Source organism: Delphinus delphis, chromosome 7 (genome assembly GCF_949987515.2).
Source record: "Delphinus delphis chromosome 7, mDelDel1.2, whole genome shotgun sequence".
Taxonomy (NCBI): domain Eukaryota; kingdom Metazoa; phylum Chordata; class Mammalia; order Artiodactyla; family Delphinidae; genus Delphinus; species Delphinus delphis.
In genome coordinates this window covers 9,610,011-9,637,404 of record NC_082689.1, presented here as the reverse complement: position 1 = coordinate 9,637,404, position 27,394 = coordinate 9,610,011, and the positions used below count along the sequence as shown (strand labels likewise).

The window sequence follows — 27,394 nt, the reverse complement described above, 5'->3', positions numbered from 1 at the left end:
TGTGATAGTTTCCAAGTAGGATCTGCAATTCCTTTGTTCTTAGATCTCATAAAGTAATAGCAGTAAAAAAAAGAGAGAGATTGAAACTGTTGCCATTTACTTCTACCAAGCAAAGAAATTAAAAATCACAACACTATCTCTGCATAAAAGGGCAATTGTTTTAATACCAAAAACATAGAAAACAAATATCTCAAACACCCTTTTATATAGAAAAAACTGAGTTTTATGAAAAACAAAGTTGCTACAATGCCCTTACTTCTGTGGATCAGGGAAAATTTCATCAACAACACCAGTGTTTGGAAATCCCTGATAGGAGCTGGTCCCCAAGGACTGCAGCCTATTGGTAAGGCACTGTAACCATCTTATAAAAAAGAAAGGGAGAGGGGCTTCCCTGGTGGCGCAGTGGTTGAGAGTCCGCCTGCCGATGCAGGGGACACGGGTTCGTGCCCCGGTCTGGGAAGATCCCACATGCCGCAGAGCGGCTGGGCCCGTAAGCCATGGCTACTGAGCCTGCGCGTCCGGAGCCTGTGCTCCGTGGCAGGAGAGGCCACAGCAGTGAGAGGCCCGCGTATCACAAAAAAAAAAAAAAAAAAAGAAAGAAAGAAAGGGAGGAAATGAGCAAAGTTAGACTGGAAGGAAATACTACAAAGGAAGGTAAGTCAATTGGGAGGTTTTACTACTTTCTGTAGTCATTTTATAACCTAGCAGAACTTTTTATTCCTTCTATAATTGGTGGATCACACTATTATAATGAATAACAATAAAAATTAAGGGTCAACCTGCCAATGTTCAGCCTCTTCTTTAGTGCATATGCTCTACTAATGAAATTTGTTTTTGTTTTCATAAAAACATGAATTCTTCATGGAAAGAATGGTAAGTTTTCCCACAAATTCTTTCAAGATAACTTTTCACCTTCTAGACATTAAAGTCAAGGGTTCAATTAAAAGCAGCCAAGCATTTGTAGTAATTCATATTTTTATAAATTATATTAAAAGATTTTACTACTAGATATAAATCACTCTGTCAAAACCTTCAAGACAGGAAGACTACTGCCCCACGGCGATCTCCTTGCCCCTCTAGACATCACTTACCGTTCCACAGCTCATCGTGCTTTTTTGCATTTCTAGGGGAAGTTTTTGTTGGAGCTGTTTGGGCTCTTCCTCTTTTGCCACCAACACAATCTTTATTGCTTTCTTCATCCTCTCTCACGGGTTTGTACCTAAAGTAGTAAGAGTATGTAAACCCAAAGTAGATTTTAAAATGGCAAATTATTCTGCAAGGCCAAAGTGCAAGCCACAGACACCACAGAGTTACCAGAACAACTCTCTGAGGGCTATCCTCTCTCTCCCTAGTTGTGGATTTGGAGAACCGCCAATGGGACTGCTTCCTAGAAAAGATCACCTAGGAGGGGCCACCTGAGAAACTCCAGGGGGTGGCTCTGAGAAGAATCACCCTGTTTAAGTAAGTAGCAGACATTCACCAACAGTGCAGGAAGCTGCATCCAAATGCGTCTAAGGGCTCAGAGATGCCAAACTTCGTACTACCTAAAGGAACATCATCTTACGGAGACATTTTTGCCTTATTTAAAGACTTGAAATGAAGCTACTAGAAAAGTAGGTGCAAATTATGATTATTTATTGCCCAAACACATTTTCAAGTAGACTTAATGAGGAAGCTAAATATACACACATACACACACATGCACACACACAAGATGGAACATTTGAAGTGGCTTTTAATAATAAAACATAGAATTTAGAGTCCCCTCTCTCCTTATGCAAGCCAGCCAGTAACAGGAATTCCAAAACACACAAACAGTATCAATGTTGATGAAAAACCAAACAAAATCATTTTCAGACTTGCCATATTGTATGAGTTTTCGTCCAAATACCAGCTCTTCCTAGAGGATTGCTCTCATCATCCGTGGATTCCCGTTCATCTTCGGCCTGTATACTGAACTGCCGTACTGCCTGATACACAGTCATGTTATACGGCAGCAAATGCTCTCCGATGTAAAACTGTAGCCTGTGTCGTACATTTCCTGAATTTAAGAATTGAGCAGCCTAAATAAAGCAAAACAAAAGCCATTGAAGCTACAGGCCCTGAACTTTACACATTAAAACTTGGTAAGAACAGCACCTTACCAGAGACTCGTCTATTTCCTCATCAGAGCCATCATCGTCACTGTCTTCATCATCTTCTCTTACTCTTCCATACCCTAAGGACCCAAGAAGTCTGTTAAACTCCTAGCAATTTCATGTGGCAAAGAAAAGCCTATATATACTGGTTAAACTAACATATTCCTAGAAAAACATGTATATTACATTTTGATCTACAAAGCAGAAAGATTAAGAAAACTGTCAGATACAAAATGTGATTTCTATTACATTCCACCAGGATAAAGTAACTCATCACCCAATCAACCAAGTAAGCAGTCAATCCCTACAAAATTTCTACATACTACATATAAAATAAATGATGAGTACAGAAGTTCCTGATGCTAGGTTTTGACAGAAGCAGCAATAGGGAAATAATTTATATATCCCTTAATACTAATTTCATCCCAAATGTACACATAAACACACAATATACATGTACAGAAAGTACCTCTAACTACAAGGTATCTCTCGATTGCTTGCACCAAAGCCAGAGGGTCAATCTTGACAGGTCCACCCTTCCACTGCTTCACATTTGCACAGTCTGGATGTCTTTGTAACTGGCATTTTAACTGATGTGTGTTGAAAAATTTTAAAGCCTGTGATCCTCTGTTGAGAGAAAAGCTCAAGATAATTTATGAAAAAAAAGTTATTCTATTATTTTCAAAACCAACATACACTAACTAAAATAAAAGCAAGATAATACAAACTCTGCATTTTTCTTGAGACACAAATTAGCACTTACCAGTTATGTATATAGTAAAGCCAGCAATTCCAAGTTATTGGAAAACACTTTTTATGATAAAATAAGAAATAAAAGAGGATGTGTACGCATGCATATGAAAACGTTAAATCAACCTTCCATCTCTGTCCCACCATGAATCTATGTAAGCGGAAATATCTCACGATCAAGATTTAATTATTTCCGCAGGATAAAAATTCCTGAACCATTCGGGCATGCTCACTTCTGCAATATTTTGCCATTGCCTACTAAATCCTATTTATTTAAAAACAAACAACAAACCCTCTCATTTTTGCTTTCAAAGATTTCAGCTACAAAATTACTTTAAAAACTAACCTTTAAATTTTACTTTGCTATAGTCTTTTGAGTGAAGCAGTTTAATAGCTATACCAGTCTAGACCTGGTAATGATATTCAACTGCTCATTTCTGAAAAGGTCTGGCAAGAGTAAGACGAGTTTAAAATGCAGTTATCTACAAGGTTCCATAACGCATGCAAACAGGGGTGTGGGAAAGAATATTCCATTATATTGGTATATACATATGTAAACAGACATATTTTACACAAATTTAGATAAAAATGTAAAACACTATGGTTTTCTCAAATATATTTGAAAGTGTCCCTTTATTTCATAAAAATCTTCCAGGACAGTTTAATAATCAAAATTAAATACCACTCTCTACATTAAATTTCAAAGCAGAAAAAAATCTAGTCCACACTGATCACTTCATTATTCAATAATGCATACTGTTTTAATTCAGTCAGAATTTTAAATATCTTTAAAACACACCAGACTGTGTTTTTTAAACCCAAACTACTTTTTAAAATTTTCTAGGCAACTAGTCATAATATTCCAGGAAGCACGTAACATTCCGTAAGAACACAACAATGAACTTAATGAATTCTTTCTGCAGCACTTCATGAGTCCTGTAAAACTACTTTATTATGGAAAAAAAATAAACTTATTTGTTAAAGCCCATCAAAATGCAAAGTTTTTGCAAAACCACTTATAATGAAATCACATTATTGCACAGAAAGTAAACATTTTATTATCCATATCTACAAACTTCTTGGAGAAAAGCTTTATATATTAAAGTACATCAATTTAAGGAAAACTAAGCCTATTACAACTTTCCAGCACAAGTTGGTTTTATATTTTCAAAACATCATGTTTAAGATACGGGGTACGACTTTATGGATAAAAATTATTTGATTCACACTTTAGAATATTTAATTTCTGCGGTCCTTATAGATGAATGTTCTTTGAGCAGACCAAGACGTCACTAGACCTCTTGCCACCTTACCTCAACAAAATAAAGCATAAAGTCCAATGGCAAGAGCACACCTAGGCAATGATCCTTACCTGCCTCCTGTGCCATTTCCACTCGGAAAGTCATGCACTTTGACTGGAAACTGTTCCATCTGGCTGAGGCAGTTGTTCATCTTGTGAACTAATGCCAACAAAGGTGCATTACCCACTGGTTCTACTCTTCCAATGGGCTCCTCTCCAGGAAGCTGAAGTTATAAATAAACCAATAGGTTAAGCAAGGCCTCATGAAAATGGAATGCTCAACAAGAAAATTTAATAGGCAGTTTTACAAGATCTAATCTACTGAACCTTTTTTGATGGATTTGGTTAGAACACTGTTTCCAAAGAAATTATTTCAATAAAGACATTCTTTCTGTACAGGCCCACAATCCCATATTCACAATTCCTAAGTCCAAAAGGCTTGAAAACACAACTCATTTAGTGGCAAAACCTGACTCAGACAGACACAAGGCCATTTGGAGTCTTTATTCAACCTTTATTTAGTAGGAATAGTCCTATGTTTTGCTGCAAAAATATTTAATGTGTACAAAGTACTGTTCAGAATCCACTGGGGATATATCAGGTAATACATGCTGTATATACTGTATGGTAGAACTCGTGAAACCCATCCAGCCCCAAGGAGTTTCAGATAAGAGATTACAGACCTGCACATAATTTTAAGCATGGTATGAAACTATAGCCAATATTGCTACACATCTAATGATTCTCAAATAAACATCAATTCTGCTTTAGGTAGCTGCACAAGTTAAAATAATATAAGCAATGCCTGCAAACACTGAAAAGACATGGTGACACAGTTTCACACAGGAGACTTGTCCTTAGCCCTATTACACAGCTGAACCAGAGAATCTTCCCTAGGGATGCCTTCTCTTAAGCCATATGAACAAGCAGAGTGATGTTCAGTCAACAGTGTTCAGGTTACTCTCTTGCTCTCACTCACTGAGGGTGAAGGAACTGAAGCTGCTCTGTGGCTTCTGGTCTCATAATCCACATTATAAATGGTGATTAAGTACTCTTCAATGCAATTGTTAGTTCTGTGTTTTACATACAAAATAGAAATGTATATGTGTCTACTCTATCTTATGTCTATAGCTACACTATGTCTACTGTATTTCCCTTAAAAAAATATACTGCAAACTGCAATATGTTTAAAAACAGATATTGAGAATAAAATACATTCACAAGTGAGAGACTACTATTAATGGCTTGCCTGACAGAAAAACAAAGACTCAACGTTCATCAACCACAGAACAGGCCCTTGCTTCAAGTCACCATTTCGTTGTTTTATTATTTACCTGATGTATAAAAGACTAATGAATCCAACTGTGTATAATAAGCAAGCTAAACACTTTACCTCAGTATCTTGACCAAAAACTACTCGAAATTACTACTGGGATGAAAATACACACACTAGTGAACAATGACGCTTAAAGTAAGACACACAGGCATTATTATTAGATAACTTACCGGAGAAGAAAAAAATACATGAAGGAATCTCTTTAATCTGATCTCTCTGCTCACAGCATCCTTTTCGCTTTTAGACGTCAAATAAAGCAACAGCTGCTTCACAAATCCACTATGTTGGATTTCAAATGATGAAACATCTGACTCTGAGACTATGCTACGGATTTCTACAAGGCACTCAGCTCCACCATCCACCTGAAAGAGTTGAAAACAATATTTACTGATTTAGACAGCCTTTACTAAATGCACAATTCACATTTCCCCAAAAGCAACTGGATACTTTCTTAACACCTTTAAAAAAGAAGGCAGGGGCAGGTGGTGCATTCTTGGTAGAGCTTTGAAAAATAACACCTTACCTACACACACATTCACAAAATGTTACTACTTCATGACAAAAAACCAGTATCCATACTAACATTAAAAAAAAACAAAAACCTTCATATTCAACCAATGGAATTGTGTTAAAAAATAAAAAAAAAGACAAAGGATGAGAATACGAATGGAGGAATGGAGCTACAATACCAAAATGAAAAGAGATATAACAAGAGTTCAAGGGATGGCTTTACATTAGTACATTTAAAGTATGAATGAAACAGACAACTTCTTGGAAAACATGTACTACGCATATTGCTCAAAGTATATCAAAAATGCAAACAGAGTCAAATGAAACACAAAAGGCTTAGTTATTACATCTCTATCCTCTCTGAGTACTCTCAGGCCACAGGTAAAGAGGGGTTAAGGAAGGTCTTCTCAATGCTAACACCTGTAGCTGAAGAGGACTGAGAGAAGAGATGTGCTTGAGGGACATTTCTAAAGTCTCTTCGTTTGTCAAGAAATAAGGGAGGTGAAGGAAAGAAAGTCAAAGACCAGATGTCTAGCCCATCTAATGATAAAATGATGCACGAAAAGTCAAGGGACAAGTTAAAGAAATGTCAGCAGCAAAGGTACATGTCTGGCTAAAAAGCTAGAGAGTCACCAAGGAAAAGAAGAGCAGGACGGAAGAGACGCCGGAAGAGACAGAAGTGAACCAGCCAGATGCACCAGTCACGGTACCTGGAGGTTGAGTTGTTCGGTTGCAGCACAAAGTCTCTGAAGGACATTCAATGCAGGGTTGCTTCCATCCATGTTCTCAGAACTGAAATAACGCTCTACAAATTTATGCGCCTGCTCTTTAATCCAACCTTTGATTTTTTCTCTGCCAGAAGGAAAAAGATATTAAAGTCTCAGTGTACACAGAAAGGATTTCAATTATAACTTCTGGTCAAAGGCAAATAGTTGCTACATTTAAAATCCTTTTTGGCCTATGCTTATAGACTAGTAAATTCAGATTCCACATTAACCCAATTAAGTTTCAGTTTGAAAGTGGGCTAAGATATACCTAGAGAAATGCACAGGTACTTAAAATACATTTCAGGTCATTACATGAAGACCAAAGAAACAGTTCTAACTTCTAGGGACTCTACAACCTAAGAGTTTCCTGAGTGTTCACCTGAAAGCAATTTTACATGACTGTTCTCTAAGGTACAGACATATCTGCACTGTCCTTTATTTATGTTCCCTGGAGAGCTGAAGTAAAGAACTATAGAAAAGAAACATCCACCTATTAGGTGCACAATTAGCTATGACAGCTGAGACCTCGCTGTTTAAATTACAAATTCTGATGGCTTCAGAAATCTATTTGCTTAATTATTTTTATTAACTTAAGTTCAGAACCACCAACCAACCAAAGCAATCAACCAAACAAAAAGAACTTCCTTGTTTTCCCAATGGAATTTGATTTTTTTAAATGTCTTATTTGCAGAAGCAGCACTCCTTGCTGGTATGTTACACCCAGAGCCAAAAGACAAAACAATCCATAGGATTTTAAAGAAATAATTTTTTAATGCCATAAACTGGTGTGAAATCGTTGAGCTGACAGAATTCTAAGTTTCTAAAAAAGGGCTCTGCTCTAAGAGCCTTACCTTCCATTGTAAAGGGTAGAGGAGGGTTATCATAAAAGAGCGCGCACGTATGTGTACAAAAAATACGTCCGCTTTCTTTTTCTAGAACAGAACTATGGGACAGGTTCAATGGGAAACCTATTTGTTTGGCTCTGAACATACACAACTCCCAAGTAGACATGTTGAAAGGAATTTTAAAATGTGAGACTGGAATGCAGGACAAAGCCAGACACAGGGTTCAAGAATTGAGAATCGGCTCCATCCTTGAGCTATGCCACCACCTCTGAGCATAAATTAAAGATCTGTGTCCATGTTTCATCTCCATATAATAAATATGCTGACCGAAAAATGTGAAGTTTTTCTGACCTGAGAACAGAGGTGACACAGAACCCCCCACCTTACCTGTTATTGGATATGGTGTCCTTTGAGGCGGCCCTGGCAAGACCACTAACTCCCGCAGCTCGGGCCGGTTCAATGTTGTTGCTGTGAGACTGTGCGCTTAACCTTCCCCACGTTTTTGGATTCAAGCTTGCCAGGAAAGAAGATTTAGGTGACTGAGTAGTGGTGGGGCTTTTAGCTATGAAAAGAGAATGATGATTAAATCATTTCAGTGCAATCGATGAAAACCAACTGAAATTTAAGATTCCCACTCTTAATAAATTAGCTAAAAGAACTAACAACACTGGGAATTCAGGAAACTCAGGCATGCTTCAAAGCTATCAGCAATTTTAATGAAGTATGTATCCTTAACTGCTACCACCTTTCCCTTTACTGCCTCATAGTTTCATCACAAAAATTACCTTGATTGTCTACTTTGTCATCATCTCTTGGAGGTGAATACTTTGGCCTTCTTGATCCTCGTTTTGGCAGTCGTTTTCTCTTTAGAACATCACTTAATCGACTGTCACATGGGAAAACATGGGATAAGTTTAGCACTTACCATGATTTAGTATCATCACTCATTTAAAAGCAAGCTAAAATGGCAGAATATTGTTATAACAGGGTATTTTTCATTTAATGATTATTTAATGCCAACTCTGCACCAATGTTCTAGAAGTGTACAAGACACAGAAAATGATTAGTTCAGAAAATAGCTAGCTATTTGACTATACTGAACTACTAAAAAGAAAACCAGGGACTTCCCTGGTGGTGCAGTGGTTAAGAATCCACCTGCCAATGCAGGGGACACGGGTTTCAGCCCTAGTCCGGGAAGATCCCACATGCCGTGGAGCAGCTAAGCCCGTGAGCCACAACTACTGAAGCCCGCGCGCCTAGAGCCCGAGCTCTGCAACAAGAGAAGCCACCGCAACGAGAAGCCCACGTGCCACACTGAAGAGTAGCCCCCGCTCGCCGCAACTAGAGAAAGCCGGCGCACAGCAACGAAGACCCAATGCTACCAAATATAAAGAAATAAAGAAATTAATTAATTAATTTAAAAAAAGAAAACCAAATAGAGTATCTCATTAATCCTGTGTTAAACTCCAATATTAAATGCAGTACATACATAAAGCACAGGAAACAAATATGCAATGCATAAACTAGAAAAAGAATATGTTAAATTTGGGTACCTTATTTCTTCCCTAACCTAAATGACAATAAGTAAAATATACATAGCATTGAGTGTTAATATTATCAAAATACTTTCCAATATTACCCAAAGGAATTTCATGGTGTGTAATGGCAATAACATCCTAAATGAATGCATTTATAAGTACTTTTTTAAAAAATTCAAAATTATCTGTAAACAAATGTGGCAAGTGATAGTCTGAGTAGCCTATTTTGAATTAGAATATATGAAGCAGAACGTATGTAGCCTTTGCGAACTATTTTCACTATCTTTAACACCACTAGAAATAGTTTAAAATATCATCCTTCAAATAACAAAGCTACATAAAGTGGGGAAGAAGAAAAAAAGTTCTAGTTCAGTTGGTCTATGACCCAAGTAAGAAAAAGTTTGAAAAAAATATTTAAAGTCTTCCAACATCTGACATGTCTCCTGAAAACACTTAATAGTGTGATCAATATACCTGACGATCAGGACAAGTGAACTTTCAAGGAATAAACTTAAAGTTAAACAATTCCACCTTTACGAATTTATATAAACTTTTCATTTAAAACCATATTAGAAGAGAAAGGAATCACTTAAAACTCTGAAAGTATTTTAAGAAAAAGGTCCTTTCCTCTTTCTTTAAGAGTATCAACTGTCAGAACCTATAATCATATAGGTTCTTGCATTGCATATTTGTTTCATATATTTTACGTATGTAGCTCAGAAATACGGCATTTGTCTGAGCTGCATCATATTTTACCAAGTGCCTGTGCTATAATATAGTATTGGGCTGGCCAAAAAAGTCAGATCGGATTTTTCTGTAACATCTGCAATGACTTAAGGTTACTGCAGCAGCTGGGGGAGGGAGCGGGGCTCGGGAGGAAGTAGAGAGGCAGGCAAGGCTGGGAGGGAAAATGGCAAGATAATCCAACTTGAAAACAGTGAAGGTGGAGGGTCTCTGGCATTCTCAAACTCCTTGGACTGTGCCCACTACATGGTACCACTTAAACCCAGCAGCTTCCTAAAATTAACAGTGGCTGTGCCAGAAGTCACAGAACTGCCAAATTCATACTTAAACCAGGCTGGACAACTGCCACCAAGGGGCACCAAAAGCAGCTGGGGTTCGGAGTGGGCTAGCTTCACAGGACAATGCTACCTTGCAGCTTGTAAGATTAAATGTTTGGACCCCACTTATTAAGTATAATGTTTTACCAAGATCTACTTTTCAGCTTACATCAAAGAAACAAAAACGCTTTTAGAGTGTGACTTGTTTCAACACAACAAAATGAAAACCAACACGAGGGTTTGGTAATGTTCTCAGCAGCACAGTACAACAAAGGAATTAAAAAAGAGGTGGAAGCAGAGAACTTAGAACTCTCATTTGCCTTTATTAACAGCAAAAGTTCCCATATGCCAGTTAAAGATAAATGGGAAATCGGGATCTTCTTTCCTTTACAGTCTAAAAATTCCGATTTTTAATATTTTTCACTATATTAAATATCTGGATTTCTTAAAGCTGGTATGTATGCTGCAATATAGTAAATAATCGCAAGATTATGAAATCAGAAATGAGAGCTCAAATCCCGCATCTGTAAAATAAGTACATGACACTATACCAGTCACTTAGCTTCTCTGAGCCTTAGTTCCCTTGTATGGAAACACCATGTATCTCTTGTGGTTCCTAAACATGGCTCAATACAACAGGTTTCTTCCCATTCCCATTAAATATCTAACACAATATACATGGAAAAATAGAAAATGTACACTCTCCATAATATTTTACCATTTACTTCCCTGTGTGAGTCTCAGGTACCAGGGCAGAGTTAAAGGCAAAGAGCACAAAAATCGCTGCAAAACTCTGACTTACCCTTGAGGGCTCAGGTCTAAGGAATCATCTCTGCTGTGCTGCAAGCTGGGGGATCCCAAGTCAGCTGAGGCGTTAGTGGCAGCCGTGGCTGTTCCGCTGCTGACAGACGTCGTGGACCCCAAGGATCCTGACCCATTCGTACATGCCTTTGGTGGACTTGTCAACAATGATTCCGATTCTGCTAAGTGTTTTACTTGATGCATTACACCTTTACAGAGCAGAGATTAAAGAGAGTATGTGTTAATCAGGACCACCTCCCCACCATTATAAGATCCCTAAATGCTAACACGGATTCACAAGGAATGAATAAAAAGTACCCGGCAAATAGGAAAATAACTTTAGGTGCCAGAGTCTTCAACTTGACTCCAAAGAAAAGTAGTAGGCAAATTCAAAATTAAAGAAAAGATATTTATACTGTCTGCCAATACTCAAAACCCGAATGTAGGATACGTAATGGGGTCACATGTAAATTCCTACTGGAAATAAAATACCCTTTATAAAAACAATAAGCAATTACAGAAATGCAGTGCACCTGTGGCTTGATAGCCAGAAGGAAGAAAAAGACCTACAGTCATTAACTTCAAATACTACAATGAGATAAGATCACAGTAACACTACTGCCAAAAAAAGAGAACACCAGCTATTGAAGGATGGTGATTTTCACATCCTTGGAGGTGTATGAGGAGAAATGAACAGTAACTTATAAGGCAGGGTTTATATTTGGGGTTGGATTGTGGCAAGATGTACATGAGAGGAGGGGGGAATATAAAGGTGTGTGTCTGAATATCGGTGTGTAAAACTATATGCAAATCTGTGTGTCTGAATGTAGGTGAGTGCATGTTCACACAATCACATTTTTCTGGGGAAGAGTTCAGAGCTTTCCATCAGATTCTTTTTATTAAAAAAAAAAGTCTGAATGAATTCAAACTTCAGGCATTCGTTCCATAAGTATTATTTGCAGCAATCATATGCCAGACTGTGTGCTAGGGACTAAGGATATGGCCATGGCTAAGAAAAATGGATTCAGGGCACTTATTAACTAATGAGAAAGATACATTTAACAAGAAACTACAAATAAAGAGTGAACTGCTTATGAAAAAGAAAATACAGTGCTGTTGGAGCATACAATCGGGAGATGTAACAATCTAGAAGGCAGGCTAGATCTTTAGGAGTAAGTGACATTTAAGTGGAACCTGAAAGAACAGTGAGACAAGCCAGATGCAAAGGGGTAGAACCAATCTACATTCCTCCATAAACTTCATAATGTAAATGCTATATAAATATTTGGGGGCGGGAAATTCAACCTGACGGCATAGTTGATTCTACCAAAGTTTTTAAAAAAATCATTGAGAAAAAAGACCGATTCTGATATGCTTCCAAATCAGAAAGCAACTAAAAGCAAACAACAACAAAAACAGAAAACCAAAACCAAAATACAGAATGCAAAATACAAGATAATCTAAGGCTAAAAATAAGAGTACATACCAGGCATTTATGTGAGCATAGAAAACCTGATTTGTTAACCATAGTTATTATCTCTGGGAAATGGAGAGAGTTTGCCTTCTATTTCACATAAATGTGTAGTGCTGGGTTTTTTTTGAAAACTCACTGCTATTTGAACAGAGCTAATAAGAAACAGCGAAAACTTCTTCCCATTTGATTCAATACTATTACACTAACATGTCTGTTACATTCTCAAGATGTAAAGAGAGATGAATCCAGCATAAGAAAAGGTGATCAAAAGAATGGAAAACAGATCATATGCATAAAGAACCAGAATTGTTTCTAAGACTGAAGATAAAGTGTTACGTGAGGGGAAAACACCATCATTTTCTGCATCCTCACAAGACCAAAGTAACCTAATAGACCAAAAAGACCCATAAAGAGATTTCTGTTGACGAGAAGGAACTTTTGTTATCTTGGCAGGTTTAAAAAGAATAAAACACCCAAATGAGTGATACAGTTTCATCTTTGAGGTCTTCAAGAAAAGAATGGAAAAGTATCATGTCCCCTAGGCTGATTTCGACATTGAAATTCCTCAAATTAGAGGACACACCAATTGCATTCTGAAGATTATTCCAAGCCTTGAAATATTCCATTATCTAGATAGTGAAGTAAAAAAATAATCCCTTTTACAGCTGTTCTGATCTACTAACAGGATTCCTTGGGAAAGTGACCTCTGACTTTTTCAAAAAATTTTTATGGGCAACTATATGTTATCAGCATAAAAAGAAAAGTCAATGATTGCTTCTGGGCCACAAACACTCAAATCATTGAAACTTACTAAGTGTTCATCAACAGACAGTGAATCTCACACAATCTATAACAAAAGATTTATAAAAGATGCTCTATATGTATTAAAGCTGTAAGCATGCAAATATCTTACATAAAAATAACAGTTTAATTTTTTTTCTATAGAGTATAACTATACTTCTACTGAAATAATGGTTAGACTAAAAGATTAACCATGAATTAACTATCATGAACGGCATTACCTTCTCTTCTGAAATAAACACTAAAAATATCAGGTAACTTCTGCATTAAGATCTCTGCCATCTGAAGTGCTCCAACTACTATCTTCAGGTCTTGGCTTGATAGCATGGAAGCAATATGACTAAAAAAAGAAAGCATTTGTATATAAAACATTTGTCTGAATTTGATAATTACTGCTGGCCATCCTACTTTAAATTTGAGAGCAAAATATTTTAAGTGTCAAACCAATCCATCAGAACAAGAATTTTTCTTAAATGCTCAACTTCTGCATTTAATTTATTCTTTATCAAAGGTGTTTGTGAATACAGAAAGACAACGAAGGGCTCAAAATATTCCAAGTAAACTGTTTTGTGCATATTTTTTCTGTACTATTTCTTTAAAGATTTCTGAAGTTACTTGCAGAGACTTGGATTTCTAAAGCGTTTTCACCACTTTCATGAACACACCTTGAAACAGCATGATTTTTCAGGACATCCTTTAGAAGTTCGGCATCCGCGAAATAAATTATCCTAAGAATTGCTCTAAGGCACTTATGTCTGACCGCAGGTCCTGCTGAGGAACTATACACTTCATAAAGAACACCAAATAATGTCTTAATAAAAGACTTAGCCAGTTCCGGATCCTCTTTCATAAGCTGTGCTCGAGCATCATCCTTCTTTAACTCTGAATATCCACCTGTAATAAAAAAAGTATAATCCTAAAGCTACAGACTTCAGAAACACAATAAAGTAAATAACATAAAGCATTCAAGCTGATGTAATTATCTGGAATGCTACAAAAACTTTTTGGTTATAAAGCAAATTAACTTATCGAATGCAATCAACTGAGGTCTATAAATGGCATTAAGACAAATTTTAGCCAGCTACAAAACCACCGGCCATTCTGGCCAGCTGAAAAGCACGAGGCACCACTACACTGGATCTCTTACTTTTACTAATATATGTTCCACAAAATATTGGAGATGTTTCAGTATTAGCCAGTTAAACCACTAGTAAGAAATAAACAGAGCTGAAAAACTGGACAGTGAGTATGTAGCAAGAAACTGGAAAAACAAGATGACCTGTCACTTTGATTAGAGGGAATAAGGTGCAGGGGAAAGGTAACAGATGAAAAGCGCTAGAACAGGGGTTGGCAAAGTATGGTCCAAAGGCCCAATCCACCCACCACCTATTTTTGTAAATAAATTTTATCGGAACACAACCACATATATTTGTTTACATATTGTATATGGCTGTTTGGCAGCTACAAGAGCAGTGCTGAATACAGAGACTGCATGGCCTGCAAAGGTTAAAATATTTACTATCTGGTCCTTTTCAGAAACAGTATGCTGACCCTTGCACGCTAGCCTAGACCTGCAAAAGCAATGAACTAAATCCCTCAGGAAAGGAACAAATGACAGAAACCTGAAAAGAAAAAAGAAAATCACAATCACCTATTCTTCATTAATTAAGAGAATTTTGGTGGGAAAGTATAAAATAAAAGGTTGGAAAGAACTAATATGATGGGGTGTGAGTGGATCCAAAGGTAAAACAGGGATAAAAGGATCGGATTTAAAAAACTGCATGGGCTGCAGGGAACAAACTGGCGGTTGCCAAAGGGGAGGGGGTGAGGGGAGAAAAGAAGTAAGTGAGGGAGATTAAGGGGAACAAACTTCCAGGTGCAGAATAAAGGAGGCACGAGTAAGAAATGTACAGCATGGGGAATACAGTCACTTACTGTTGTATATACCACCTTTGGTGACATATAGTAAGTAGACTTATCATGGCGATCATTTGAAATGTATAGAAGTACTGAATCACTATGTTGTGTAACAGGAGCTAACATAGTGTTGTAAGTTCATTATACTTCAAAACCAAACTCAAAGAGATCTGATTTGTGGTTACTGGGGCGGGGGGGGGGGGGGGGGCGACGGGGGGTGGACTGGATGAATGCAGTCAAAAGGTATAAGCTTTTCCAGTTGTAAGGTAAATTAGTACTAGGGATGTAACGTACATGACAAATGTAGTTAACACTGCTGATGTTATATATGAACGTTAAGAGTTTCTTACCACACACAAAATTTTTTTTTCTATTTCTTTAATTTCTATCTATGAGAAACTGGATGTTCACTCAACTTATGTGATAATCATTTCATGATGTAAGTCAAGCCATTATGTTGTACACCTTAAACTTACACAGTGCTGTGTGTCAATTATATCTCAATAACACTGGAAGGCGGTGGTGGGGAAAGGGATGCACAGGACAATTCTGACTAGAGTCCAGGACACTGCAAATCACAGAAGTAGGAAAATCTTGGGGAAGATGCCAGTTAATATTGGCTCATTTGCCAATTAAAGCAACAACAAAAAATTAATTACTACTATGCAACTGTCTTAAGTTTAATAACAACACTCCATAAAACAATTATCTGTTATTGCAAATACTACTCACAGACAATACAGTACTACTTTTAACTCAAAAGATACTTACTACTGTTAGTATTGGCTAAGGGGTTAGGTTTTCTCTGAATGGCACGTGCTGTTCCCGTGTCCTCATTGATTTGCTGCATAGAATTAAAATCAATAGTATAAACTCGTCCCAGAGTGGACAAGCTTATCTCATCCTCACCGACCTGATGGGCTGCCTGAGAGCAAAGAGAGAGAAACCTTGAATATAAACATGGAGAAATTTATCAACTTAAGACACAGTGGGAACCCTCAATAAATGCTAACTTACATATTTGTTTCATCAGGTTTTAGATGATGAAGTAACTGAATATACAAGTTTTAATAGTGTGGATGTGACAAAACTCATTCACTCAACAAACCGTTTTTAATTAAACACAAATATATATTACAGGACCTTTCAGGTCCCCTGAGACAAATACAGGTAAAATCCTGATGAAGGATCCAGTCATGTAGAATCACTGACATGAAGACGACACTATTTGTGTTAAAAAGGCCTTGAAGACATTGCTGACAGAAAAAAAATTGTTATCCATAAATCTTAGTATCTAATTCTTAGGTTAAAATGTTATTTACAGCATGGATTCCTAGCAGCCCATCAAAATCCTCCTTTAAACAAAATGATCCTATAAAATTATCCTTAGGAAACAAAAAAGACTTTACATTTAAATGATGCCCTAAGATTGAAAGGGACACAACTGGAACTAAAGAAAGTAATCCCCAGGGGTGGCAAGTATTACAAAGTATGTATCTCAAATGAGATAATATGATTAACACTGTTTGCTTGATTTTAGACAGCCTAAAGAAGTGATAAAATATTCATTCTTATGGAATTCCTTGGTTGAATGGAAGACAGGACTCTTAGGAAATATAAGACAGTTAACTAACAGTGAAAATACCATCATCGGGAAAATGCTAAAAAGAAGAATGCTCAGCGTTAGAGACCACGACCTACTTATAAACTAAGGCTAACAATGCACGAAGACCAGTCGCCTTTAACTTCCTCATAACATAACAGCTAGCTCTGAATTTAGATATTTTCATAAGATCTTCCAATCTTGTAGCACGTTTTTCACAAACTCATTTTTAGAAACTAACTAGGGGAAAGGACCTTAAAGAAAAAAAAGGCTATTTAAGTGTCATGTCCTAAAAAATTCTAATAACACAGGTTGAAATTAGAAATTATATTAATACTTAAAGTAACTTATATATGAAAACATTAGTAAATGATGCTTGACATCTCAGATAATGCAGTGACCCAACACTTCCTAAACTAGGGCAAATATTTTCCTAACCTGAGAAATTTCTGAAACATTTCTGTGCAAACTTAATATGAAGAAATATGGAAAAAAGAATAAAATCACACATAAAAACCTTCACAGAAAAATCACGAAATATTTTAGTGTGCTTCTTTCCTTTGCCATTATTCTTCTTTTCTTTTGCAGATTTCCCAAGAGTCAGTCACATAATTGTTTTGAACATTTTGTTTTCATTTATAGCATATTGTATTTTAAGTCATTAAAATCTATCCCATTACGGTCTGGATTATATACAAACCTATGTATATTCCACAATTTACTTAATCATTCATCTGAAGCTATATATTTAGATTGTTTCCATATTTTTGCTCTTTAAAAATACTGAGAAGCAGCTACTTGTATGTAATCTTTGCTTTTGAGAGATTTCTTCTGGATAGGAGATAGAAGGGACTTTTAGAAACACGTAGCCTAACTCCCTCTCATGTTTCCTTTCAGAAATGAGGAAACTATGGAACAAAGATCTTAAATTACTTGCTCCAAGTCAATCAGGTAGTGAGCAGCAGAAGCAGGACTAGAACACCATGTTTTCTGACCTGAACAGAAATGAGGACCTTGTTCTCAGGAGACAAAATGAGAAAATCTTGAGTTAATTCAACATTGAGCACATTTAAGTACACAAGTCCACCTCCCCACTCCAGCCCTACACCCACTCTCCACCAAAATAAGACATATTTAAACGGTACGATGAAACTACTACCTCAATGATCCGGCTGTCAATCCTGTTATAGGGATGCCAAAGGCCCCGGTCATCACGCCACTGCCATATCGCACCATCTGTGTTCTGTGCATTTCCCTTCTTCAGCATGGTATCAACTGCAAAAATGCCTTCTTTTGGTAAACATGGCATAAGTTCACTGAAAACGAAAGGTGCAATTATTTTAGTAAGTAGCTTCCTGAGCTGTCAGTAAATACCAGGTTTCTAAAGTAAAATACCCTCATATAAACCACAGTTATTACTGGCCCAATCTTTACCAGATCAGAGATGTCAGTTCATACAGTTCTTGAGGACTTCGTGGAACAAGATCAATCTGTTCCTGACAACTTCCATTGGAGGCACCACACAGGAGAAAGTGAAGGGTTTCTGCAATGTCTGTAAAACCAACAACAAGAAGCAAAACCCTATGAAACTACTTATATTGCCATATTTAAAAGGCAATCATTGCCTAGGGGGGAAACAATTAGAAATATTTTCTTGTACAGCTATATACCACAGAAATTAAAGTGAAAAATCCAAATGAGTTGTCATTAAAACCTTAAAAAAATTATGAAGATTTAAACAAATTCTTTCTGAGGACTTAAAGTTTGAGTCCTAACCTTCCAGTAAGACACCTAATCACAAATCCACTGCAGAGACTTCAGGGATCTTGTATTACTTTCCTTGAGGAGCTTTGCAAAAAAGTGTACTAAACATATTTTATCCTCGACTCAAGTATATTTGTATATTTGTCTTCAATTCAAATATACTGAAAACATGTGACCAACAGAACAAAACACAGCAGTTAAAAGCATCTGAAATTACCATATTGTGATCAGGAAAACCTTTACCTTAAATGACAGTAAGCATGCCAACTAAATTTAAAGATCATTAAAATATCCTCTACCACAAGCTTCCATCCCCAGAAGACATCAGTTTATGGAAGAATTTGCATGAAAACTAGTTTAGTGTACTGACACTGACAGTGAGTGGAGGAAGCCCCTAGGCTCCAAAGGTTTTGGTCATTCTAACAGCTACGCCCTAAAGACAGGGCTGTGTCTCTGTTGGTATCTATAAAATACTACACATATGCAAAATATAAACATTTCATTGAAATGTTCTGCCAGTAATCAGTAAGTTCTGCTGTCAAGGAAAGTATTCACCATTAATTTGGGCAGAGACGTGTGGATAAATCTCTGACTCACTGAAACTTCACAAACAGTGATTAAAATTTTTAAGCAGTTCTTGAAAAAGTCATTTTGCCAACTTTCTTAAGAAATATGAATAGATGGCAATGGTACATTATTAACTTCTTCTTTTTTAAAGAGATCAGAGGATGACAACAAAATGGAAAGAACCAGAGAGGTTCGCGTTACTGAAGTAGAATGATTATGCGGCAAACTTCCTAAGTATGCAGAAGAGGTGAAAACATGCATCATGCTAAAGAAAAAAATTCCAAAACGTTAAAACAAACAAAAGTCAGACAGGAATTTCCCAAACCAGGATATAGGAAAATGCTGTGCCACGCCACACGGTAACAAGAGATAATCCTGTAGGCAAACTTCAAGAAATGGGAAAATTCAAGGGGGCCCTAGGGATTTTAATAAGCAAAGTACATTATGACTACGCAAAAAAAGAGTTAAACCTTTCCCAAGCTTATCTAGGCAGAGAGGACTCTGTTCATGGCATAAGCAAAACAGTGTTCTCTGGGATACTAAGTTCAGGAAAGACTCAATGCTGTAAGAGGAATTTCTTCAATAAAGCACCTCAGCAACACTATTTTTCTACAAAATTCTGTGCCATGTGCTAAAATTCGTAAGTAATGCGAAATACAAAACTGAGTCCCCCCCTCCATCCGCCCCCAAAAAAGTCCTCTTATACCACTTAATATACTGTTTGAAGTGGTGGGACAAAGACTGTTTTGTCAGTGAGTGTCATCACTGACTCCCAAGGTAACGTCCTCAGAGATTAGAATTATGGACATGAAATTAACCACAATGATAGGTGCTTCATAAAAAAGTGATCAACGCTCTACCAGCAATAATCACAACATACGGATGTCTTCTGACATTAACTTGTGAAATCTAAGGTTTAAGAGAGTAATGGGCAATGGCAATAGCAGTGCGATAAACTCGGTACCCTGCACATGTAAGTTTGGGAAAGACTTAGAAATATTAAAGTAGCAAAGATCAGAGACATTCATCTGTGTAAATAAGTTCCAACACTTTGAGGGAAGAAAGCATTCTGGGATCATAAACTGCTGGAAAATCTAATATGGGAAAAAAGGACTACCTATAAGCAAAAGAGAAGCAGTTACTGGTAACATAAAACTCAGAATTCTCCTAATGAAGCATCATTACTTAATTGATACTGTACAGAAAGCAATGACTTTGGGTCTTTAGCCCTACACCAAGGGTAAAATTTTAATATATTATATACTTTAAAAATTGTATGTAGGCAGCATTACTATATTGTCACAACACAAATTTATTACATATTAACATTTTTCTTCCTTTACTATCCAGTGCCTGTGATATTAGCCATTTCTACTTGCTTATGTTGACTTTACTTATTAACAGAAATTAAACTCACACACACACACAAACACAAGCTGTTTTTCCCGTATAAAACAGAATAATAAAATAGCACTTACTTTGCTTCATAAGTTGAACAGCTAAAGTTGGACAGTTGGAACACATCAAAGAAAACATGCGAACCACCATTATAAACATCCCAGAACTTAGAATTGGTGGAGTTACTACCAATAGTTGTTGAACATTTGTTAGCAGATCTTTGGAGGCAACCTGCTGGAGTAAATTCTTCACAAACACAAGAAAGAAAAAACTGTTACTTCGTGAGGCAGCAATTTAACAACTTCATGAAAATACCAACAAAGACTAAACGCTTACCTCCTCATGTTGAAAGTTGTCCACTAGACGTGCAAAACAAAGGCAAGTGCTTTCTACTGACTTTTTGTCCTTTTTAATAAAGGAAAATAAAGTTTGTTAATATAAAACATTTTCACTGTCGTACGTCACTCCCTTATCTTCTTCCTAACCCCAAATTCTTCAAGACTTGCTTAACTAGATATGAGCTTTGAAAATGCTGTGACCCTAATAAGCAAACAATCAGTAATGTCATGATTTCAAAGCAAAGGAAATCATACTGATAGAACCTCTCTCCTCCATTAAGAACCCAACATATAAAAAGCAAATACAAAGAAAGGGAACAACTTTTGTACTTCTATAATTTCAATACCTAAACAAAAACTATAATAAAGAAAAAATAAACATCCTACCATTCTAAAAAGCCTTACAAGTAGAAGTGCTTAAAACATGCATTCACTAAAAAGTTGTAAGTAGTTAAGTATGTGTGTGAGCCAGAGATTTACTGATAATAAGAAAAACTTGATATAGATTTGCTCTATCATTATGAAAACAATCTAAATACTATTAGACTGATCTTAATGAGAAAACATTTGGAATAACTCTCATAAGAAAAGAAAGAACAATTTAATGGCATAGTTTGATAGACTTCGGTTTTTTCTAATTGATAAATGGGCTTCAGATGTAAAAACTAGGCTTAGCTGTGTAAAAATGAAAGGAATTCTGGTATTACAGAAGTCCTACACCTTCTCTGTCATGATTTAAGTCTAGAAAGAATGCTACAACAACAGGACCCATTATTTAACTTCTCTGATTCTTGGGCCATACTTCCAAAATAAGGTAAACTCACACCTAACTAGAGAACATTTCTAGCCCCCATAAAGTAAAGGTTATCTCAGCCTGCTAAGTTTTTTAAAATAAATAAAAAATGAATGGCACTACTTGTGTCTTGATCATCTTAGAAGCAAAATCCTCCAGTGATTCAATAATCAATATTATTTTACCTATCTTATGTAAACACCTTATTTAATATAGGTATACCTCATTTTATTGTGCTTCACTTTAGTGCACTTCGCAGATACTGCATTTTTGACAAATTGAAGGTTTGTGGAAGCCCTGCACCCACCAAGTCTGTTGGCACTATTTGTCAAACAGCACTCCCTCACTTCCTGTCTCTGTATTACATTGTGGTAATTCTCCCAACATTTTAAACCCTCTCCCCCTCCACCAGCAAAAAGATTATGAGTCCCTGAAGGATCAAATAATGGTTAGCATTTTTTTAACAATGAAGGATTTCTTAATTAAGGTATGTACTTTTTTTTTTTTAGACACAATGCTATTGCACACTTAATAGACTACATCAGCGGTCCCCAACCTTTTTGGCACCAGGGACCAGTTTCATGGAAGACAATTTTTCCACAGATTTGGGTGGGTGGGGGGGCGGTGTTTCGGGATGATTCAAGCTCATTACACTTACTGTGCTCTTTATTTCTTTCTATTATTATTACACTGTAATATATAATGAAATCATTATACAACTCACCATAACGCAGAATCAGTGGGAGCCCTGAGCTTGTTTTCCTGCAACTACATGGTTCCATCTGGGGGTGATGGGACCGACTCAGCTCCACCTCAGGTCAACAGGCATTGAATTCTCATAAGGAGCGCGTGATCTAGATCCCTCGCATGCACAGTTCACAGTGCAGGTCATGGTCCTATGAGAATCTAATGCCACCACTGATCTGACAGGAGGTGGAGCTCAGGTGGTACTGCGAGCGATGGGGAGCGGCTGTAAATACAGATGACGCTTCGCTCACTCACCCGCTGCTCACCTCCTGCTGTGCGGCCCAGTTCCTAACAGGCCACAGGCCACCACTACCGGTCTGTCGCCTGGGGATTGGGGCGCCTACATTATAGTGTAAAAAGAACTTTCATACGCACTGGGAAACCAAAAACTTCTTGTGACTTGCTTTATTGTGATATTTCGCTTTACTGCAGTGGTCAGAACTGAACCCACGGTATCTCCGAGGTATGCCTGTATATTTTATGTACCTAATTTTCCCCAAGAAGATTTTAAGCACACTTTGTAAAGGTGACTTAAAAGTCGGATCTCTAAAAAGCTCTTTAGCAATAACAACACTTTGAAACATTACAAGAAAATACAATTTCTCTAAAATCTCGAAGCTTAACTCACGAACTGTCCTCCGCCAGGGGCTCTATAAGCTCTGCTTCTCATACTGCAACACCAGGCCCACTGATTCCAGCTGCTAATTGCTCCTGTTCTTCTCCAACCCCAGACAGCTGCAGTCTGCATTTCTTATTTCATTTCTATCTGGCGCATACATAGTCTCATCTCTCTTCTGATCTTAACCCATACCCTCCTAGTCTTGCCTGCCTAACCCAATACGTTTCAGGAAACGGTGATCTTTCTAAAAGGAAATTCTGATCATATTACATAGGAAACACTCAGTGTTTGCTGAAATAATAAATTTACCCCTAAAGTCAAAATAGTTGAAGATATCATAAACGAAGAAGTACTGTTCATTTGGGTAAATCCACTGAAATTTCATAAAATAACCTAATATAGAGTACATGACTAGGTAACAGGAAAAAACACAGATCAGAACATTTCCAAGTTACATATCTAGTTGGAAGATTTAAGGTCCTAGTTGAAATTAGCATTTAAAAAATGTAATAAAAATTTTTATGATACATAAAATAGGCTTATGTTTTACCTGGTGGGTTAGCCTTTGGGTTAGCAACGGGAGGGAATCTGCCACAAAATGAAATTCATCTGGTGTGATACTCTGGCAGCAATTGGCTGCAATTGCTAGTGCATTCCGTTGGGCATTTATGCTGAAGAACTCTAGATACAGCAAGCAGTCTGCCAAACCACCCTAAAATATAGGAAACTGTTAAAGCCAAGAAATACCCTTTTATCAGCAATTTTTAAAAAAAGCCTACTAAAAGTCTAGCACATCACTTGGAAACAGCATGTGTACCTTATAGAGACTGCAATCTAGGAACTAATACAAACGTGGATCTAAAATCCAACATTAAATGAAATATAGTCCTTCGGTAACAACACTTACCGCCTGTAGAATGGCTTTACTGTGTCTACGTGATAACATCTCCAAGGCCGTCAAGGCCTGCTCTGCCACATCAATACACTGAATAACTTGCAGCTGGGAACATATACAAAGGAAACTTAAGGTTATCATTCAAGTTTTTTACTCGATGCTCATCTTTGCATGAATAAACAACACTTTCTCTAATTTCCATCAATCTATACTGCCTCTAACCTGAAACCCACAATAAGAAACCAGTGATGTATGCGCTTAAGCCAAACATACTGGCAATACTTTTCTTTTCCTTCCAACTACTTTAAAGATATTGAAAAATATGTTTCACATAGAGAATAAACTAAATTCAATTATATAACTTTAAATCTTCATATTTAAAATAAACGGGTTGGTTTATACAACAAATTTTAAAAATCAAGTTTTAAACTTTATACCACATTCCAAAGTTATCAGATAATGCAAATTTTACTGTGCTATGACCCTGAGCAAGGCACTTTGTCTCAGCCTTCTCAGCTGTAAAATGAGGGTATAAATAGCTATCAACCTCACTGGGATGTTTTCTAGAAATAATGAGATTATTTTTAATCAACTGCTTTAAGTTCTCTGAAAGATTTTATACTAAGGCAGTAATTGCTATTATTAAAAAATTATAATACTGGGTTGATTTTACAAATGCTTTATTAGCATCAACTTTAAACTGCCGCTCTGCTAGACGTAAAACATTTTTCTGGAACCTTGGTTAAAAAATATACTTTAGTTAGATAATGGATGCTAAAAAATGTCTTTTAATGTGGCCTCACAATTTGATATACTACTTTAGAATTCAACAGTCAAGAGTTCTCAACTTGATTCCCCATGCCTGCTTTCGAACAAGTTGGGCAAAAGTAGGATTACCTTTTCTAAAAAGACAGGAATTGCATCTACTACAACAGCGGATGATCGAGGAAGTGCTTCCATCATGTATGTTAAGGCTCGGCAAGCATGGTTCATCTAGAAAAGAAGTCATTTTTACTCAATAAAAACTCAAAATTTAAATTTGGAGTGGTTTTTAAAAACACAGTACATACTTACAATATCAAAATTATGCTCCATCTGCAGTAATGTTATCTGTTTAAAAAGATTATAACAAAGTATTAGAAGCTATATTCTTAGAAGTCCTAGAAGTATTTCTTCTACTTCAACTGAAATAGAACTATATGATCCAAGAATTTTACCATACAAAAATAATATCAAGTTAAAACCTAGCATGCATACACAAGAAATGATTATGCTTAGGAGGGCATGACACATACACTGAAGCACTGACTTGGAATAATCATCATCAATGATCCAGGTCAAAAGCAAAGCCTGCCTGCTGCTTACAACCAACCCTCCTGGTGCCTCTATTCCGCCATTCAGAAGCTCATTAACGTGTCACTGAGGGCTTAACAGGTGTCAGTAAGTTCTATACATAAGTAAACAGACCAGCAATGCACTGACATTTGTTAAATTAACAACTATCAGTACAGATTCAATATCATAGCTTAAACTCTTGTAAATTAGCTTCTCTAAAAGTTGAGCGAAGCACCATTTAACTCAGCTGTAAAGTACACAGTAGTATAGGATTTAAACAAGATATTGATCACATCAAAAATGAATTATGCGCTAATTAAAACTCAAAGTAATATAATTATTTTACAGACGCGTGAGTTAGTCTAAACATCTGATTTTATTTTAGTTTTTCTTGTGGGAAACACCTTAAGCAGATTTTAACCATGTTTTTCAAAGGAGGGGATGCAAAACTACTACAGATATACACTCCATCTTCCTGAAGCAGCCAAAGCTACCAAAGAAATTTCCTACCTGGGGAAAGAGACAATCATTCACTGTCTTCTAGTTCAATGGAAATTTTAAATGCATTGAATTTAAGCTGTAAAGTACCTTTCAATTAAATGTACGTCAGACATCAGATATCCTAATGCAATATTCATTTAATATGAATGTCTTCTCAGCTCTGAATTATGCTTGGTAAAATATATCTATACACCAGAGATCCTGATAACTGTTTTTGTTAAACACACAACATAAACACACACACACACATGCACAAGCGTGCACACTCTGTCTCAAATCACCTACAAAACAGTCACTTATAAAACACCTACTCTAAATTAAAGTGGTTGTTATGCTAACAGAAAAAGTAATAAGTTCTCCAATTCTTTAAGGTGGCATGAACCTTGTAATACCACATTTGGGAAGAACTGCTGTAAACAGATTCTTCACCAAAAATGACTGTTTATGGTCACACAGGTGTATGGTGATTGATGGATATATATTTATAATATTCAACTGTGATGAAAGATAAATCTGGACAATTCATTATTAACAGCATGAGCTGACTTGTGCAGGTCTGCCAAGTACTTAAATCTAATCAATACCACCAGCAAATTAAGAAAATTGGATTATGCTAATGTTTCTGCCTAGATTTAACAACTTCTTTATTTAACCAATAAAAACTGCAGTTTAACAGAGATAAGTACATGGTAAACCTAGTCCTTTGTTACTATTTATTTTTAAATGAACAAAAACAAACAAGGAAGTTTAATTCAGGTCATAAAAGCCAGCTATTGAAGAAATCAATAATTTGAGCATGAATATAAACATAGGTAAATGTCAGAGTACAAAGGCTAATACTGCTTTCATGAAACATTAAAAAATTAATATGCGAACCTGTAGAGTGGAACTGGCAAGACTTGAGAGCTAGCTTTTGTTACCAGGAGGTCTGCATGGCAGAAGGTAAAGAGACTGCTCTATCCTTTATCACTTCCTGCCAGAGCAGAGCCATCCAACAAATAAGAACAGGCCGAATAAAGACTATGTCATCTTGTATTTGACTGGTCTTCACTCAGTTCTCTCCGTAATGTGATCAAATGAGACAATCTGATACTCCAATCACAGTTTCATTTTTGTCAACTTTACTAGATGTGTAAACAAAGACTTGAATGACATTTAGCTTCCAAAGTAAAATACACTATGAATGTATATTCATGCTTATGTTAGTCTTTTGTTACTATTTCATTCAGACTTAATTTTAATCTTAACTTATACCCTATTTCTTTAATCTAGCACTGAGAAAATTACCAAGCCACTATCTGAAAGATGTATTATGCTCAAGGGCCTACATTTAGTAACGGCAATTTCTCTTCCTGTTGTTTTCACATTAAAAAGCTTAAGCGATTAAGATATTAATAAATTCTAAATATCAACTCACAACTGTGTTGAAAAATCATTAAGATTTAAAAAATTGTTTTTCTACTGTTGAGTACTGTTTTGTTTCTTTTGTTTTTGCTCAACATAAAACCTTTTTTTTTAGCTGGAGGATCCATGTGGTGTTCTGGCTTGACTGCTCTGCCATGCACACTGCTATCAAGCATGAAACCTTGATGGCCC

The 27,394-nt window shown here is 36.5% G+C and overlaps 1 protein-coding gene across 15 annotated transcripts in view; it reads right to left on the bottom strand.

Moving 5' to 3' along the window:
• TRIP12 (thyroid hormone receptor interactor 12) overlaps nt 1-27,394 on the bottom strand; it is a 147,233-nt gene that overhangs the window by 22,030 nt on the left and 97,809 nt on the right. For 4 of the 15 annotated variants that reach the window (XM_060015962.1, XM_060015961.1, XM_060015968.1 and 1 more), the window contains 21 exons: nt 25,037-25,072; nt 24,860-24,955; nt 23,975-24,067; nt 23,618-23,779; nt 20,907-20,975; nt 20,651-20,816; nt 18,276-18,393; nt 17,998-18,157; nt 16,010-16,163; nt 13,987-14,215; nt 13,543-13,661; nt 11,048-11,255; nt 8,432-8,532; nt 8,034-8,208; nt 6,745-6,886; nt 5,695-5,886; nt 4,261-4,412; nt 2,608-2,780; nt 2,145-2,218; nt 1,864-2,063; nt 1,092-1,219 (listed from right to left, as the gene is read on the bottom strand). In XM_060015962.1, coding sequence (XP_059871945.1) covers nt 1,092-1,219; nt 1,864-2,063; nt 2,145-2,218; nt 2,608-2,780; nt 4,261-4,412; nt 5,695-5,886; nt 6,745-6,886; nt 8,034-8,208; nt 8,432-8,532; nt 11,048-11,255; nt 13,543-13,661; nt 13,987-14,215; nt 16,010-16,163; nt 17,998-18,157; nt 18,276-18,393; nt 20,651-20,816; nt 20,907-20,975; nt 23,618-23,779; nt 23,975-24,067; nt 24,860-24,955; nt 25,037-25,072 — 2,947 coding nt within the window. The remainder of the gene's footprint in view (nt 1-1,091; nt 1,220-1,863; nt 2,064-2,144; nt 2,219-2,607; nt 2,781-4,260; nt 4,413-5,694; nt 5,887-6,744; nt 6,887-8,033; nt 8,209-8,431; nt 8,533-11,047; nt 11,256-13,542; nt 13,662-13,986; nt 14,216-16,009; nt 16,164-17,997; nt 18,158-18,275; nt 18,394-20,650; nt 20,817-20,906; nt 20,976-23,617; nt 23,780-23,974; nt 24,068-24,859; nt 24,956-25,036; nt 25,073-27,394) is intronic. The other 11 variants (XM_060015965.1, XM_060015969.1, XM_060015972.1 and 8 more) reach the window with 6 other exon arrangements.